General features: G+C 36.6%; 1 protein-coding gene across 2 annotated transcripts in view; it reads left to right on the forward strand.

The window, feature by feature from the left end:
• The window catches only part of LOC126822221 (uncharacterized), a 30,101-nt gene that overhangs the window by 1,890 nt on the left and 11,230 nt on the right, over window positions 1-16,981 (forward strand). For both annotated transcript variants that reach the window (XM_050550977.2, XM_050550979.2), the window contains exons 2-8: window positions 2,040-2,649; window positions 4,879-5,223; window positions 7,092-7,228; window positions 9,012-9,172; window positions 10,854-11,131; window positions 12,972-13,175; window positions 15,386-15,494. In XM_050550977.2, coding sequence (XP_050406934.2) covers window positions 2,040-2,649; window positions 4,879-5,223; window positions 7,092-7,228; window positions 9,012-9,172; window positions 10,854-11,131; window positions 12,972-13,175; window positions 15,386-15,494 — 1,844 coding nt within the window. The remainder of the gene's footprint in view (window positions 1-2,039; window positions 2,650-4,878; window positions 5,224-7,091; window positions 7,229-9,011; window positions 9,173-10,853; window positions 11,132-12,971; window positions 13,176-15,385; window positions 15,495-16,981) is intronic.

Raw genomic sequence — 16,981 nt, forward strand, 5'->3', positions numbered from 1 at the left:
TGCTCCAAATTTGTATGTTTACTATAGTGACCAGTGAGCGTGTCGAACCAACTACGTCACTTCTGGTATTAATAAAAATTAATTTCTCGCTTGTAAATTATTTTTTGCATATGTTATAGGAGGGATTATTTCTAAATATATATTTATTATTTATGGAAACCTTATTGAAAATCGTTGGTCTTCCCCTTTAAATGTACGATTTAAGTTGAAACACTAAGTAGGCTGTATTTCGAGAATTATAGTAGGACCACCTTACAAAATAGTATACTAATTCTTGGATATGGCGGCCATTTCGGACAGAGATCTATTTTAGAAGTAGAGTAGATAGTTAGTAAAAGCTGCTATACATTAATACACAACGCCGTGAACGGCAATTTTTGGACCGGGAACTGAGCTCCAATCGCTGCTCATCTTGTTCTTGTTCTTGAGAGACAATTCATGTACGATCGAGATAAAACTTTCAGTTTGATTGATAGGCTTCAATTTTTTTAATACATGTATGTCCCAGTTCCAAGATGGCTGCGATGAAATCACACTCGATTTTTTGGTCCACAGAATGCTAGTATTTGTTAATACAACTTAGGAACTATTGTACATTTGACATAAATATAAGTTAATCAAATTATTTGAAATAGAGAAGTGTTTCTACTATGGTACATGTAGGCCTACTAATAAGAATTGACCTTTTAAGTTGGTATAGTATAATAATATGTGTTATAATCCTCTGTTCTTTTCTTGCCAAAAATGACATAATTTGCTTCATAATGTGTTCTGTCTGACGTATGAAGTATTCCTACTTAGGTATATTTCTAAGAAATATAAGTTTTAAGATTTAATATCAGTCGTGGATGGTTTTCAAGGAGTTCAGGGATTATTTGTGTAAAATGCTTGGCTATAAAGATGCCAGTGCTTGTTTTTCATGTGAGATGAGCTTTACTCCGAATGTGTTTTTTTATAAAATAGTGTGTAGAGATGAGTCAATCATCTAATCCATTTTATCTGCAGCAACAATTTGTTTTTTTAAAACAGAACTTTATTTAGATTTGTATCTGATTGTGGAACAGATATAGCCTATATTGGACCCCACTCCCAATTATAATCTTGTCGGTGAGAATGCAAATTTTGATGTAATCTTATTTGGTTGGAATAAATTTGGTGGTCATGCTAATCAAGAGCATATCCTGGGTTTGAATCCAGAATTGGCCTGAAAAGAAATTGGAGGTGTTATCAAGCTCGGCATTGTCAGGGGTGGTAGCTGCAAGGCTAAAAATGAGTGTGTGTCTGTGACTAATGTTCATATTGATGTGCACTTAAAAGAAACATTAAGAGTAAGAAAGAGAGAGATAGAGAAATGGGGTTTAATGTCCACTCGACACAAACTAGGTCATTTTGGGACTTACATATGGTTTAATTTTATTTCAATATTTCACTTGCCCGTAGGGGTCTTTAGCAGTGGGAGGAAACCGGAGGACCCGGAAAAAACCCATGACGTTGGACAGGCGACCCTACTCTTTGTCACGTACTATTGGGGAATCGAAACCACGCCAGTTGACTCAATGACAGACCTTATGATACAGTGCGCACATGCTAACCATTCGGTCAATCAACCCCTCCTAAGAAATCAAAGAAGAGTATATGAACACACCCCTGCTGTGGTAAAATAAATAGTGTTTTGGGCGTGTCTCTAAATGACCAGGGAGGGTTGGATGGCTGAATGGTTAGCACATGCGTGCTGTATCATAAAGTCTGTCATTGAGTCAACTGGCAGAGTTTCGATTCCCCAGTTGTACGTGACAAGGAGTAGGGTCCTCTGGTTTCCTCCCACTGCTAAAGACCCCTACGCGCAAACGAATTATGGAAATAAAATTGAACCATATGTTAGTCGACCTAGTTTGTGTCGAATGGAGTTAAACTCTCTCTCTAAATGACCAATAAGTATTGTGTTAACGAAACACATTTCATTCCAATCAAGAAGCTTTTTTTGTGTAAAATGTATGTGGATGTAGTCTTAAAGTGTAATTTTTGTTTTTATCTTTCAGGCCAACAAAATGGTTGAATTAACGAAAACATTGACAACATTATCTCTTCTCCTTTTTGTTTTTTACCCATTGAACGTGTCTTCAGAGATTCGAATAAATGAAGTGAAACTTTGGGGAGATGACCAGTTTGTAGAATTGAAAAACATTAATGAAACAGCTGCGGTTCCACTGGCTGGTAACTTTTCTCTGATTTTAATAGACGAGCCACCACATCCGGTTGATTTTCTTCAAGTGTATCAAGTCGTAAATATTTCGAATTTCAATGAAATAAAGGCTGGTGGTTTAGTTGCTATTAATGTTTCGTTCCCTGACGACGGAGTACTGAGTTCCACAGAAACTAAAATTGGAGTGGTGTTAATAAAGCATACTGAAGATGAAACAGAATTTAAGAAAGGAGACAATGTTACTCTCGAAAACCAAGAAGATGCGCTAGTGTTTAATCATGATACAGAAAATAGTTTAACTTTATTGTCGTACATTGTAAAGCACACTCTTGATCACAACGTTGACCTAAAAAAAGATATAAATGAATCACTTGGCAAGTGTAACGAGGGGATTATGTTTAATTACATGACTCCTTCCAAAGGAACAGAAAATTCATGTGGACCAGGTAATGTACTTAGTTGCAATTTTCAATGAAAGGGGCATTATGGGAGATTAGATAAAGTGTTGACAGTTCTCAGTATCATAGTTTAAAAATAGACAACTTAAAAAGAATATGCTGAAAATTTCAGTCAAATTGCTCCACTCTGAACTGGGATATTGGCGATTGAATTTCAGGACTAGCCTCGATCATCATTACTAACGTCAGTACGATAAAAGACAAAGTCTTGATTATCCATTTTTATGTTTAATTATTTTTCAAAAAATATGTTCCAATCCGCTAAATATCGCAAACTAGCAATGGCATCGAGCATTGATTATGGTCTGGATAAGTTAAAGATACATTATGGGAGATTAGATAAAGAGCTGGCAGTTATCACTATAATAGTTAAAGAATAGATAATGTAAAGGGAATTTGCTCAAAATTTCAGTCCAATTGATCCACTCCATTTAGCGATTGAATTTTTGGCCTAGCTTCGATCATCATTATTAAAGTCGGTACAATAAAAAACATAGTCTCGATAATCCAGTAAAAATCTCAGACTAGCGATGGCATCGAGAGTTGATTATGGTCTGGATAAGTTAATTAATGTCTAATTAATAAATTAGATAACATTTCAGGCCTAAAGAAAGACCTGCAATAGGCAGATTTAGCTCTTGCATAATGTGCGTTTCTTAAATGTCTAATTAATAGTTTATATAACATTTAAGGCCCCAAGAAAGACCTGCAAAAGGCAGATTTAGCTCTTGCATAATGTATGTTTAAATAGACCATACAAAAAAGAATCCTGCTTCTCAGATAGTTGGTCTCAAAAAACTGATGCAGAAGGGAGGTTTTTATTTTTGTGTTTTTATTTTGTCATAGAATCAATACTGTTCTGGTTTTACTCTTTTCACAGGACTACTTTTATCTCATCATGTTATTTATAGACATGTATGTTACCACACTGATCAGCAGTGAATTTTCGCCAGGTCGCTACAATCACTGATAAGGATGACATCGATGCGACTTAATGAGTCCCAAATATTAACTTTTTTCTTCCGTCAAATTAAATTCTAAAACATTTTTTCATTTATTAGAAAAATAAATAAAGACGTTTGAATTGTTTGTACATGTAGGTAAAAATCATTTCCTATTTAGTGTAAATGGGTATTAAAATAAGTAAAATTCACCATTTAGCCCGAATCAGTAACGTTTTATGTAAACAATGCACGCGCTATTGAGCCAATGATTGACGCCGTGTGATGTGACATCACATGTGGAAACAGTCATCTGTTACAGAGATATTAAAAGATCTCTGTGAAACAGATTGGTGTGTTACATGTACATGTATTATGATTATAATGTCAGTACTATTTATCAGGGTTGATCCTTGAATCGTATCTCAATTCACCATCTCCCGATTCACATATTGAATCGCTAGATGCTTTTTTTTTCCTTTTTTTTTTTCGCTTCAGTAAGTAACCTATGACTCTTAATTATCTACATCACACATTATCCATAGGTACACAAACACTCTTAAATTGTTCTGGTCCTTATTTTGATCCACATCAATATCGTGATATAAAACATTTTTATTTCTACGACATCGGCAAGACCAAGAATAACAATTTTTCATTTATCCTGTTGTTTTCTTGGTAAATATTGACCTGGTTATGAATCCTGATACGAAGCGTATCGTAGCACAAGAATCGAAATATGTATCGTATTGTGACTGCAGTGGCAATACCCAGCACTACTCCTCTGGGTTGTGCTCCACCCACTGCTAGATAAATCTGATTATTGGAATATAATTGCGTCATATGTTAGTCCCAAAGTGACATATCTAGTGTCGAATGGACGTTAGACGCCATTTCTCTCCCAGGTCTTTAAAGCCAGAAGAAAAGTCATGATTTTTTTTGCGGTGTGGAGTGTGGACCACAAGCTGCAGGTTGGAAGATTACCACTTTGACAGGCCTGGAAATAACGGTTTTAAATGTACCTGACAAAATGTCAGGCACTAATGAAATAGTACCTTACATTTACAACTTAGTGCCGGATATGTATTAATAATATCAATAAAAAAAACAAGTCAGTGCCGGGCAAAGTGACAGGCACCAGAGGTTTTGTGCCTGACAAAGCCTGAATCTGTGCCTGACATTGTCTGTGACAGGTGCCTTATTTCCAGGCTTGTAGTTCGAGCTATCTTTTACATATCATCTTATTAATCTTATGTATCTAATTTTGCTGTTGCAGCCCCAGCAACTGTCACAAATGTGGCAACTCTCGTAACCGAAGCAACAACAAACAACAGCACTGTAACAACCGTGACTACCATGACTGACGCAAATAATAGTACGACGGTTGCACCGCCAACAATATCCACAACAAATACATCAGCCGTGACACCGACAACAAACACGTCAGCTGTGACATCTGCAACAGACACAACAACTTCTGCTAATACTGCTGGAAAAGCTGTGCTTCCTACCAATCCTACAGTAAACCCAACCAGTGTAAAACCAGTAGATGAATCATATCTGCAGATTAATGAACTAAATCTTCTCATGGAAGATGAAATTCGGTTTATCGAATTATTAGGTGAGATTAAAAGGATTTTTGATTTATTGCTGGGGATGTAAATATAAAAATCTTTTATAGCGGCAATTGTCGTTGAACTGTTGCTTTTGTTGATAATTGATTCAAGCACAGCTATAAATTGCGTAGAGAATAGATTACATGATTTAAAGAGACAATAACACTCTTGCTGGCTTGACAGCTCCAGAAAATAAATAATAACCTTATTTTAAGTACTAGATGTTTATGTGCCCTACCTGTTGTGTAAATTATCTATTACATCCTATTTTACTTGTCCAGAGGGTTCGCAAATATTTTTAAATCCAAGTCACATTTGAAAAGGTTTACGTTAGGCTTATCAAATCATTTAATTGAATTTTTCCAATTTTTGAAATTAGGTGTGTGAAGATCAAATTTGTATCATCAATTAATTGGAATATTGTAAAATAGTACAATTTGTTGACTAGAATGAAGATTGGGACATATTATTCATTACAAGAAGAGTGGTATTGAGGCTTTAAGGAAGCATTTTCTAATAGTAAGTGCAGGAGGACCGCACTATATGCAAAAAAACCCGAGACAAGACAAACCTGCGTATGACAAACTACATGTACAAAGACATTGCAAGAAATAAACAACAAATATCAAATCAAGTGAATGGATTCAAGCACCAGCTGTAAGCTAAGTGGGTAAGACGCTGGCTCGCTAGCCTGTAGGTCAGGTGTTCAATCCCTGCATTGGCCGAGAAAGTTCATCTTGATTTTCTGGAGTGGTTCCCCCTTGTCAGTGATGCAGGACGGAGGGCCTGACAAGGACCCCAAGGACAGCTGTATAGTTGTTCAGATGGGACGAAAAACCGATTTCCCATATACACATTGGCGTGCACGTAAAAGATCCCTTGACAGTAGGAATTCGATACAAGAGTAGACCGTAGTGCCACTGTCCAGGCAAAATGTCCCTCATAGCACACTGTATGGCGTATACCCGTCTTCATTGGCCCAATTCGGAGCAAAACAGTAGGACGTTAAACCCCATTTCATTTTGTAAGCGTCCAGTCCTGGGCCTGTAATGATGCAAGCTTCCCTCATTGATTTACAAGAAAGAGGTAATAGAAATAATGCGACCGATCTCAACAGTGTTATAATTAGATAAATTATCTGCTTTAGGCCGATTTAGCTCTTGCATACAGTTGGAATTTCTCCAGTTTCCTCCCACTGCAAATTTTTAAAAGAAAGAAAGGTCTAAGTCATGTTCTTTACATCATTTTGTGCAAGTATTAGGATTATCAATGAGGTTTATTTTTACACAAATCTGGCTCATTTATGTCGTCTGCAGGGGAAGCCAAATATGGTGAAATCTTCAATTCATCATATCTTTGTAAATATTGAACGGAAGTGAACAAATTTTGGACTAATATTCCTTTCAGAGAATCGTCTTTCACAATATTGTGGTTTAAAAGGGATTCCTCCATCCCCCCAAATGACAATCTGATTAAAACACAGATCCTATTTCGTTTCGTTTTTATAGTTCAAAATTATGTTTTACTTGTCTTTACTACTCCAGGATCTGAAAGAGTTGTTATTATTGACGTGTTCTGAATGATGTGAGGGATTAGCCAATGAAACGGTCTGTTACGACGAGCTTCAGGCGTGTTTTGCACGGAACTGTGGGTAATCCACTAGTAACATCAATGCTGATTGGTTAATCAAATGTCTGACGTCATAGGGTCAAAAGCTGCTCGTATGACCTCGTATGATCGCTACAACCGGTCAGATCTTCATGTAGTGTAGTCCATCGAAAGTATAAGAAAACTAAACGAAATATACATCTGTACTTTAATCAGATTGACAAAATGACTATCAGTGGCTTTAATGATATATTTTATTTTTTAGGACCAATAAATCATGCATTTGTTAATGAAACCATTGGAATTGAGATTATTGGAGGAACAAGTGGTTCAACTCTCCTTGATATTAAAGTTAATAAAACTGATGTACAGGGACTTGCTCTTATAGATAACTTGCCTCAGGTTCGTAAACAAAGAGATTGATTTAAAAGCAAGAGGTGGCCGAATAGTTTTAACAGCTGCACTTTTGGTCTGTCATTCAGTCAAGGGTGGGGTGGGATGTGGATGTCTGAATGGTTAGCGTGTGCGCGTTGTATTGAGTCAACTGGTGTGGTTTAGATTCCTCGGTTGTATGTAACAAGCAGTAGAGTCTCCTGTCCACAACCTCATGGGTTTTCTGCAGTTCCTCCAGTTTCCTCCCACTGCTACACCCCCTACGTACAAGCTAATTATTGGAATAAAAAATTGAATTATATCTTAGTGCCGAAATGAAAGAGTTTTTGTCGAGTGGACGTTAAACTCCATCTCTCTCTGTCTCTCATTGAGTCAACCAGGTCGGAAAATCCCGATGAACTTTCTCGGCCAATGCAGGGATCAAACACGCAGCCTCCAGGCTAGCGAGCCAGCGTCTTGACCACCGTGGCTCCCTGTCGAGAAGCGTGGTTTCCATCCCACACTTGTACAAGCCCTATGTATTTCCAGTTCAATAAATAAATGCCATTGAATCAATTATTCACAATGATGTTTATAAAACTTGTACATGAATGGTGACAAGACGTAGGGTCGGCTGCCCAACCATGTGAGTTTTTTCTCTAGTTCGTCTGGTTTCCACCTCACCTAATGTTAAAGATCTCTACGCGCACGATACAGCTTCTTTGGTTAGGGTCAAAAACAAGTGTTCAGTTAAACTTTATCTATTTTGTGGTGGAGGCAATTATCCACATTTAAAATACAGATGTGACGTCATCCATTGATGTCGGCGTACCATTATTTCCAATAATGTACGGGCAACTTGTCAATTGTACATTTTCTATACTAGATGAAATATTGGACTCATGTGACGTATTTTATTGAAAAGCATGTTTGGGATAGTGTCTGTATTTTAAGCTCTTGACCATTAAACCATACTTAATATTTGGTTTACATCTAATTTTACCCTGCATAGTGTATAACTGTCTTATTGGCCAGGTTGGCTAGAAAAAAACTAATTTTATTACATTTGATTTATATTGCTGCTGTAGCATTAACAGCGTATTTTGTAATTGTATATTTTACATTAACAATTAATTGTTTAATTGTGTATTAACATTAACAATGTATGTAGTAATTGTGTATTTAATATGATCAAGTTATGTTGCTATTGTATATTAACAATGTATGTTGTAATTGAATATTAACCATGTATATTGTAATTGCTACTTTAACATTAACAATGTATATTGTAATTGCTACTTTAACATTAACAATGTATATTGTAATTGCTACATTAACATTAACAATGTATGTTGTAATTGTGTATTTAACATTAAGAAGGTATGTTATTGTATATTAACATTGGAATATTACAATGTATAATGTAATTGAATATTACAATGTTTGCTATAATTGCTACTTGGACATTAACAATGTATGTTGTAATTGTGTATTTAACATTTTCAATGTATGTTGTAATTGTGTATTTAATATAAACAATGTATGTTGTAATTGAATATTACATTGTATGTTGTAATTGCTACTTTAACATTAACAATGTATGTTGTAATTGAATATTACAATGTATGTTGTTATTGCTACTTTAACATTAATAATGTATGTTGTAATTGCTACTTTAACATTAACAATGTATGTTGTAATTGAATATTACATTGTATGTTGTAATTGCTACTTTAACATTAACAATGTATGTTGTAATTGTATGTTGTAATTGTATATTTTATATAAATGATGTTTTAATTGTGTATTTTAGATAAATGAAACATCTCTAGTAATTGTGGTTTATCATCAGATGCAAAAATCAAAAGACTGGCTGGATATCTTAATGATAAGTGTGGATGGTAATTTGAACTCCTCAGTGTTTGAAAAATACAAAAAACCAAACTTACACCAAGTTTTCATCTTTAACTCAAGGTAATTATAGTTTATTCCTCTAAAGCTGTTTTATACCCCTAAAGCTGTTTTTATACCCCTAAAGCTGTTTTTATATTTTACACACCTTGGGATGTTATTTCCTTTGATCTCCCATGCATGTTATAAAATGTATCAACCTGTTGTGACGTCATCAGAGGGTGATATCCGATATCGGCCCTAGGGATGATATCAGATATTACCCTCTGGTGACGTCACAACAGGTTTACATCACTCTGCAAAGAAAAAGGACACAAATTCTTTCTTTTAACATTTTATTCAATGTTGTCAAACGATTCGGAAGACGAACTCTGCCAGGCCCATGTTACTTAGCTTCTTCATCTGATCATCAAGAACTTGTCTGAAACTCAAATTCTGGATTGTGTAGTATATCCATCAGTTTTATTCCTAATCCGTAAATGTGAAACTATTCCCATAACTTACAACTTGTTTTCTTAATTTTGTTATATCAGTCGCAGGGCCGATATGGGCTAAACCATTGTCTTATAGGTGAAATCACACATCAACCCTCGGTTAGGGTAATATTTATCTCTTATACCCCTAAAGCTGTTTTTATATTTTATACCACCTAAAGCTGTTTTTGTATTTTATACCCCAAGCTGTTTTTATATTTTATACCCCTAAAGCTGTTTTTGTAATTTATACTCCAGGCGTGTCCAAGCTGTTTTTATATTTTATACCCCAAGCTGTTTTTATATTTTATACCCCTAGCTGTTTTTATATTTTATACCCCTAGCTGTTTTTATATTTTATACTTTTCTGCACCCACAGTGCTATTGAAGACGGGCATACACCAATGGTGTGCTATAACGGAAATTGTGCCCTTGCAGTTTGGAACTTTTCTTGGCCAACACCAGTCAGACAGCACCCTGCTCTGTGCTCTAAGCCACTGATTCTCTGCCTTATATTGACTAAACTGTATTTTAAAGGAGCTAAATCACTAATATTTGGGACCTAGAAATTGACACAAATGGGTTGCAACGCATATAATAATATAATATGAATGTATATAAACTGATTTACATTCAGTCGTTTCCGTTTTTACTCTAATTTCAAATCAGTTATGTTCAGCAAATTGGCGGTTGTTTCAATCTGGCTAATCCCGCACATATACCAGATCGTTGCAGGTTATGTAACAACTCTTCCAGATCCTAGTGTAGTAAAGACAAATAAAACGAAATTTTGAACTCTAAAAAATGAACCGAAATAGGATCTGTGTTTTAATCAGATATTTAGTGTGGTTTAAAGGTCAAGAGCAAGATATTAAGCAGTATATTGATACTGCAAATGGGCGTCAGCCGAAGTTGTGTATTAATATATTACGCAATGTCTTGTTCGTAAAGAACAGAAAATACAGGTACTATTCCGAACGTAAATATAATGTACAGTGGACTCTGTCACATCCGATGTCTGAATACTGCAATATTCTGTGAAATCCGACATCATTTTCATGTCCCGATTTATTTCCTTATTACTTCAGCCAAAAAAGCTTTGAGTAATCCGACATATTATAATGATCCCGTACGATGTCGGATTTGACAGAGTCCACTGTATAAATAATGTACAACTGGCATGTTGCCTGTAAAATTATTTGAAATAATGTCATACATGTACTAACATTAGGGATGACGTCACAGTTGAATTTTAATTATATTTATTACAGTAAAATGGAGTTTAAAGATGAGAAGATTGCCATCAGTAAATGTAAAGAAAGTGGGGGAATAGTTAAACAAGATTCACGTAATTATATGTTGGCGTATTCTACTAAAAATCAAACCAATAACTGCACAACATATTATCATGCCAAAGTTCAACTAAAACTAACAGATGCGAATTGTTCCAAATTTAGAGATTCTAGTCAGAAGAAAAAGTTGATAGATGAGATTGTTAAAGACGTCGGAATGAAGTGTCAATGTGGAATATCATCGTACTCTTTTCAAGGTAACTTTACAGCTACTTTTGTTCCGTCTGTCTTCATAAGGGGGGTTGGGTGGGCGAATGGTTAGCACGTGCGTGCTGTATCATACAGCCTGTCATTGAGTCAACTGGCGTGGTTTCGAATCCCCGGTTGTAGGTGTCAAGGAGTAGGGTCGCCTGTCCAACCTCGTGGGTTTTCTCCGGGTCCTCCGGTTTCCTCCCACTGCTAAAAGACCCCTACGCGCAAGCAAATTATTTAAATAAAATTAAACCATATGTTAGTCCCGAAATGACCTAGTTTGTGTCGAGTGGACATTAAACCCCATTTCTCTCTCTCTCTGTGTCTTCATAAGCCCTGTCAGAGCAGCACAGTAGGACGTTAAACCCCAATTCATTTCAAAATTTGTCTATACATGTATTTTCACCCTATATATTCAAATACAATTTATGGAACTATTATAATAAGCAGCCCATCTTCATTAGCCCATTCGGTGCAGAAACGTAGGACTTTCAACCCTATTTTATTTCAGTTATTTCTGTTATTAAAAACTGTCTACTAGGGATGGGGAAAGTGTTTCAAAATGTACTGTAGACCCCATGTTCCTGAAGCAACGACTGCAAGTTTTACACCATCTGGACGTTGCTAGATTGCTTTACAATTCCAGAACTTATTGTTACAGCATATTTATAGTGTTTCCTTTCATAGAACATGTTTAGGGGCACTTTACAAAGTGACAATGTAATCATAAAAAGACAACAAGGTTATGTTGGCTATGTCCATTTACTGCCCACACTAGACACAAACACAGCACAAATCAAATATAGCGACCTCCACAGAAACCTTGGCATTGAACGCACCTTGAACTTTGCAGCTCAGTTATCACAGGTAGACATTTTAGCTTGGACAAGTGCCCCCCCCCCCCACACCTTCAATAATGGCCTACTCTGGGGATCATTAACAAGCTGCCCGTGGTATAAACAGGAACTCAGTTGACAATCCCTCCACCCCCTTTCAGTTCTTCGGTCCGATCTCAATGACTAGACATTTTCCCTGTCCCATAGCAACAAAAGTAAATGAAGTTATAAAGTTCAGTATATATATCCTATTAAAGATAAAATATCGGAGATTAGATAATTAAAGAGCTGGCAGTTCTCACTATAATAGTTAAAAACTAGATAATGTAAAGGGAATTTGCTGAAAGTTTCTGTCAAATTGATCCACTCTGAACCGAGAATTTATGGATTGAATTTCGGACCTAGCCTCGATCATCATTACTAAAGTCCATACGATAGTATCGATTATCCATTTCTTGATTTAATCATGAATTTGCGTAGAGCAGCAGATCGGATCCTAATCTAGTAAATGTCGCAAGCTAGCGATGGCATAGAGAGTTGATTATGGTCTGGATAAGTTAATTAATGTCTAATTAATAAATTAGATAAATTAAAGAAAGACCTGCAATAGGCAGATTTAGCTCTTGCATTAGGGGATCACGTGGCTAAGTGGGTAAGACGCTAGCTCGCTAGCCTGGAGGTCGGCGTGGTTCTCCCTTGTCAGTGATGCAGGACGGAGGGGCTGACAAGGAAAGCTGTCTAGTCGTTCGGATGGGACGAAAAACCGGGTCCCGTGTACACATTGGCGTGCACGTAAAAGATCCCTTGGCAGTTGGAATTCGATATAAGAGTAGGCCGTAGTGCCGCTGTCCGGGCAAAATTTCCCTCATAGCACACTGTATGGCGTATGCCCGTCTTCATTAGCCCAGGTTAGGAGCAGAACAGTAGGACGTTAAACCCCATTTCATTTCATTTCAGCTCTTGCATTATGTATGTTTAATGCTTTTACATTCTTGATTTTTTTTTTCAGAGCCATCCATCTATTGTGGTGTGGTTTTTAAAGCTAATCTACGTACCGTGACTAAAGTTCAGAATGAATATTATCTGAATGCATTTAAGGAGTTTGTTAAAAATACGAAGGTTTTAACTGTGGATGCAAAAGAGTATCATATTGATAATACATGCTTTGAAGATTGTTATACGAAACCTGGACCCGCTCAAAATACAAGCAAAGGTACCATTATTATTTCTTGGAATTGTATATTTTTGGTCATAAATATGAGGTACCCATGAGGTTCCATTATTTTGTCCCAGAATTTTTATACGCCCACATTTTCATGTGGATGTATTATGCCGGTTCCCCTGTCCGTACGGACGTCCTTCCACAATTTTTTTGTGAACACTCTCCAGGTCACAATTTTTATTATACGCCCACATTTTCATGTGGACGTATATTGTCGTTTCTTTTGATATTCGCGCATATCAGACCGTAACTTCCTGAATTATGGCCCCTGATAGTACGAAAAATCCTGTTTTTAGCTTGTAATCCCTTCAGAGGTCACAGTTATTATTCGATTTAAAAACCGTTTGAATATATCACTGTTACACCATAATGTTGGTTGAGTTCGAATTTCGTGAAAATCAGACCAAAACTGATGGAAAAAATGGCCGCCCCTCGCACGCAAATAGTGTAAACATCTGGTATATCAAGGTTGTGGACACTCTTGAGGTCACAATTTTGATCCGATTTTGATGAAACTTGAAATGTATCGGATTGTAACTTCGTGAATTGTGGCCCTTGATTATACAAAAAATCACGTTTTTAGCTTATGGTCCCTATGGAGGGCACAGTTTTTATCCGATTTAAAACAAACGTGTGAATATATCACTGTTACACACTGCAATCTTGATTCCTTTTGATAACTTCCTGGATTATGGCCCCTGATTGTTTGAAAAATCACATTTTTAGCTTGCAGATTCTGTAGGTCACAATTTTTTTTCCGATTTTAAAAACCGTATAAATATATCACCATTCCACCATAATTAAGGTTGAATTTGAATTTTGGGAAAATAGAAATGAAACTGCTTGACAAAATGGCCGCTCTTTGTACACAAATAGTGTAAAAGTATGTAATACGAAGGTTGTGGACCCTCTAGAGGTCACAATTTTTATCCGATTTTGATGAAATTTAAAACATATCTTTATATCCCAAAGATCTCAGTCCCTTTTGATATTTGCACATTTCAGACCATAACTTTCTGGATTATTGGCCCTGATTGTACAAAAAATTGCGTTTGTTTTTAGCTTGTTCTATATCCATCTCTTCCAAAATGTGGGCGTATCCTGCCTGGCAGCCGCTGGTTTCTATCGGCCCATCCATCACACTTTTTTGGACACAATAACTCCGCTTCTAATTGAGCTAGGGGGTAGATGGTCGAATGGTCTGTCATTGACTCTAGTCGCGTGGTTTCAATTCCCCCCTTGTACACTTTTTTGGACACAATAACTCCGCTTCTAATTGAGCTGGGGGGTAGATGGTCGAATGGTCAGTCATTGACTCTAGTCGCGTGGTTTCAATTCCCCCCTTGTACCTGTGTTTTCTCCGGAATTTTCAAACTGGGTGTAAGTGTTTATTAGGTGTTAATATCCGATTGACTTTAGATTTATATACAGTATTTAAGGTCATGAGATGAAGAAGCCTATTGATTTTCAACAATTTCCAATAATTACTGCCAGAGTTATGGCCCTTAATCACTTCAAAAAATCTTGTGGATTACCTAGAGGCTAAAGTTATCATCCGATTGACTTTAGAGTTTAAGGTCTTGAGATGAACAAGTTTATTGATTTTCAATGCATTTTGATAATTTGAACAGCTAAATCCATGATAGTAAATGTATCGTGTACTAAACATTAGCATGGAGGAGAACTTTATAAAAGCCAAACAAATTCTAATAATTTTCTGATAATTACTTAATGAGTTGTTACTCTTAATCAGATTTAAATGTATTATAAATGTTTCATTACCAAAAAAAGTAGAAATATGCGACAACTCTTGTTGACTGCCCTTTCAATTTGAACGGGGGACATCAGCCTCACTATTGGTTTGTTGATCATAATTTTAGGAGGTTGACATCTTGGTTGTAGTGGTCAAATCGAATGCTAACTTTACTGCTTGAATTATTCTAATGCTATTAAAATATTCAAATTCATTATTGTAATTCTATTTGAATATTCAAATTAATTATTATAATGCTATTTAAATATTCAAATTAATTATTATAATGCTATTTAAATATTCAAATTCATTATTGTATTCTAATATTCAAAGTAATTATTCTTATGCTATTTGAATATTAGATTACAATTTTGTTCTACTATGTCTACTTTGCTGCTGAAGGAAATATTGTTTAGTGGTTTAAGTTTGTTTTTGTGTGATTATATAGGTAATAATATCAGTACAACAGTGATCGTCGTGGTAACCTGTGTTGTGGTATTTCTGATCATAGTAGTGGTTGTTATACTCTATCTTAAGAAAAAGAGAAATGGATTACTGTAAGTATTTACTGTTATATAAAGAATAATGACTCTCTCTCAGAGAGAGGGGGGGGGGTGGATGGCCGAATGGTTAGCGCGTGCGTGCTGTATCATTAAGTCTGTCATTGAGTCAACTGGCATGGTTTCGATTCCCCGGTTGTACGTGACAAGGAGTTGGGTCGCTAGTCCAACCTCGTGGGTATTCCTCCCACTGCTAACGACCCCTATTGAAATAAAATTGAACCATATGTTAGTCCCAAAATGACCTAGTTTGTGTCGAGTGGACGTTAAACCCCATTTCTCTCTCTCAGAGAGGAGGGGAGGGGAAATGGGATGGCCTAGTGGTCTAGAGCATCGTGCTTCAAGCTCTAGCGGGCTGGTCACCTCTTGCTTGGTTTCAATCCCTGGTGTGAGTGTATGTGGCTTGGAGATACGGCACCTTCTCAACTTCTTGAGTTTAGCCTTGATACTCTGGTTTCCTCCCATACAAAAGACCCATGCACTAAGAGAGAGAGAGAGAGAAATGGGTTTTAACGTCCACTTGACACAAACCAGGTCATTTCGGGACTAACATATGGTTTAATTTTATTTCAATAATTCGCTTGCGCATAGGGGTCTTTAGCAGTGGGAGGAAACCGGAGGACCCGGAGAAAACCCACGAGGTTGGACAGGCGACCCTACTCCTTGTCACGTACAACCGGGATTCGAAACCGCGCCAGTCGACTCAATGACAGACTTTATGATACAGCGCGCGCACGCTAACCATTCAGCCATCCAACCCCCCCCCCATGCACTAAGACAATAAAAATGATATCACCCTTGGTGGAAGTGGACGTTAAACACTAATAACAACAACATCACTCAGAGAATCACCGAATTATCAAGGAGGTGGGTAGTAGCTGAGTGCTTTAACATGTGCACTTCTTTAGATCATAAGGTCTTTCTTGTCTGACAATCGTGCATCATCATAAATTTTCAACTGTAGAGAGACCTGACATGCTTAACTGCTTTATTCCCATCCCTATCTATCTCAAAGATGCCAACATTAAAGGGACTATCCCGATTTTAACAGAGTCTCAAAAAGAAAAGTCGTTGTACTGTAGGTATGAAATACAGAGGAAAGGTGTATTTACCTTGTCTCACAATTTCAGCTCAAAATATTGAGTCGTTTGGACATAAACGCCAAAACCGCTTATCCGGTCACGTAACCCTTTTAAGTTTCGGGTTAATTTTTTCATTGGGTGACCTTTAGAGGTCTATAGTGCATGACCCAAGTGCTGTACTTGATAACGAAAGTTAAATTTCGCCTACACGTTATTTTTATACATAAAAAGTCTGGTTTTATCCAGACACCGTATAATACAGCTTGGGACACCAGTCTCCATTTGCAGATGAAGACTGACGGATTTAAGTAGTTGGAAAACGTATCACGTATATTGAGTTAGTTGCTCGGCCCTAAATAGAGGATTTTAAGGGCCTTTAACACAAAATTAAGCAGTTTTGTT

This window comes from Patella vulgata, chromosome 5 (assembly GCF_932274485.2).
Source record: "Patella vulgata chromosome 5, xgPatVulg1.2, whole genome shotgun sequence".
In the NCBI taxonomy this organism is placed as follows: Eukaryota; Metazoa; Mollusca; class Gastropoda; family Patellidae; genus Patella; species Patella vulgata.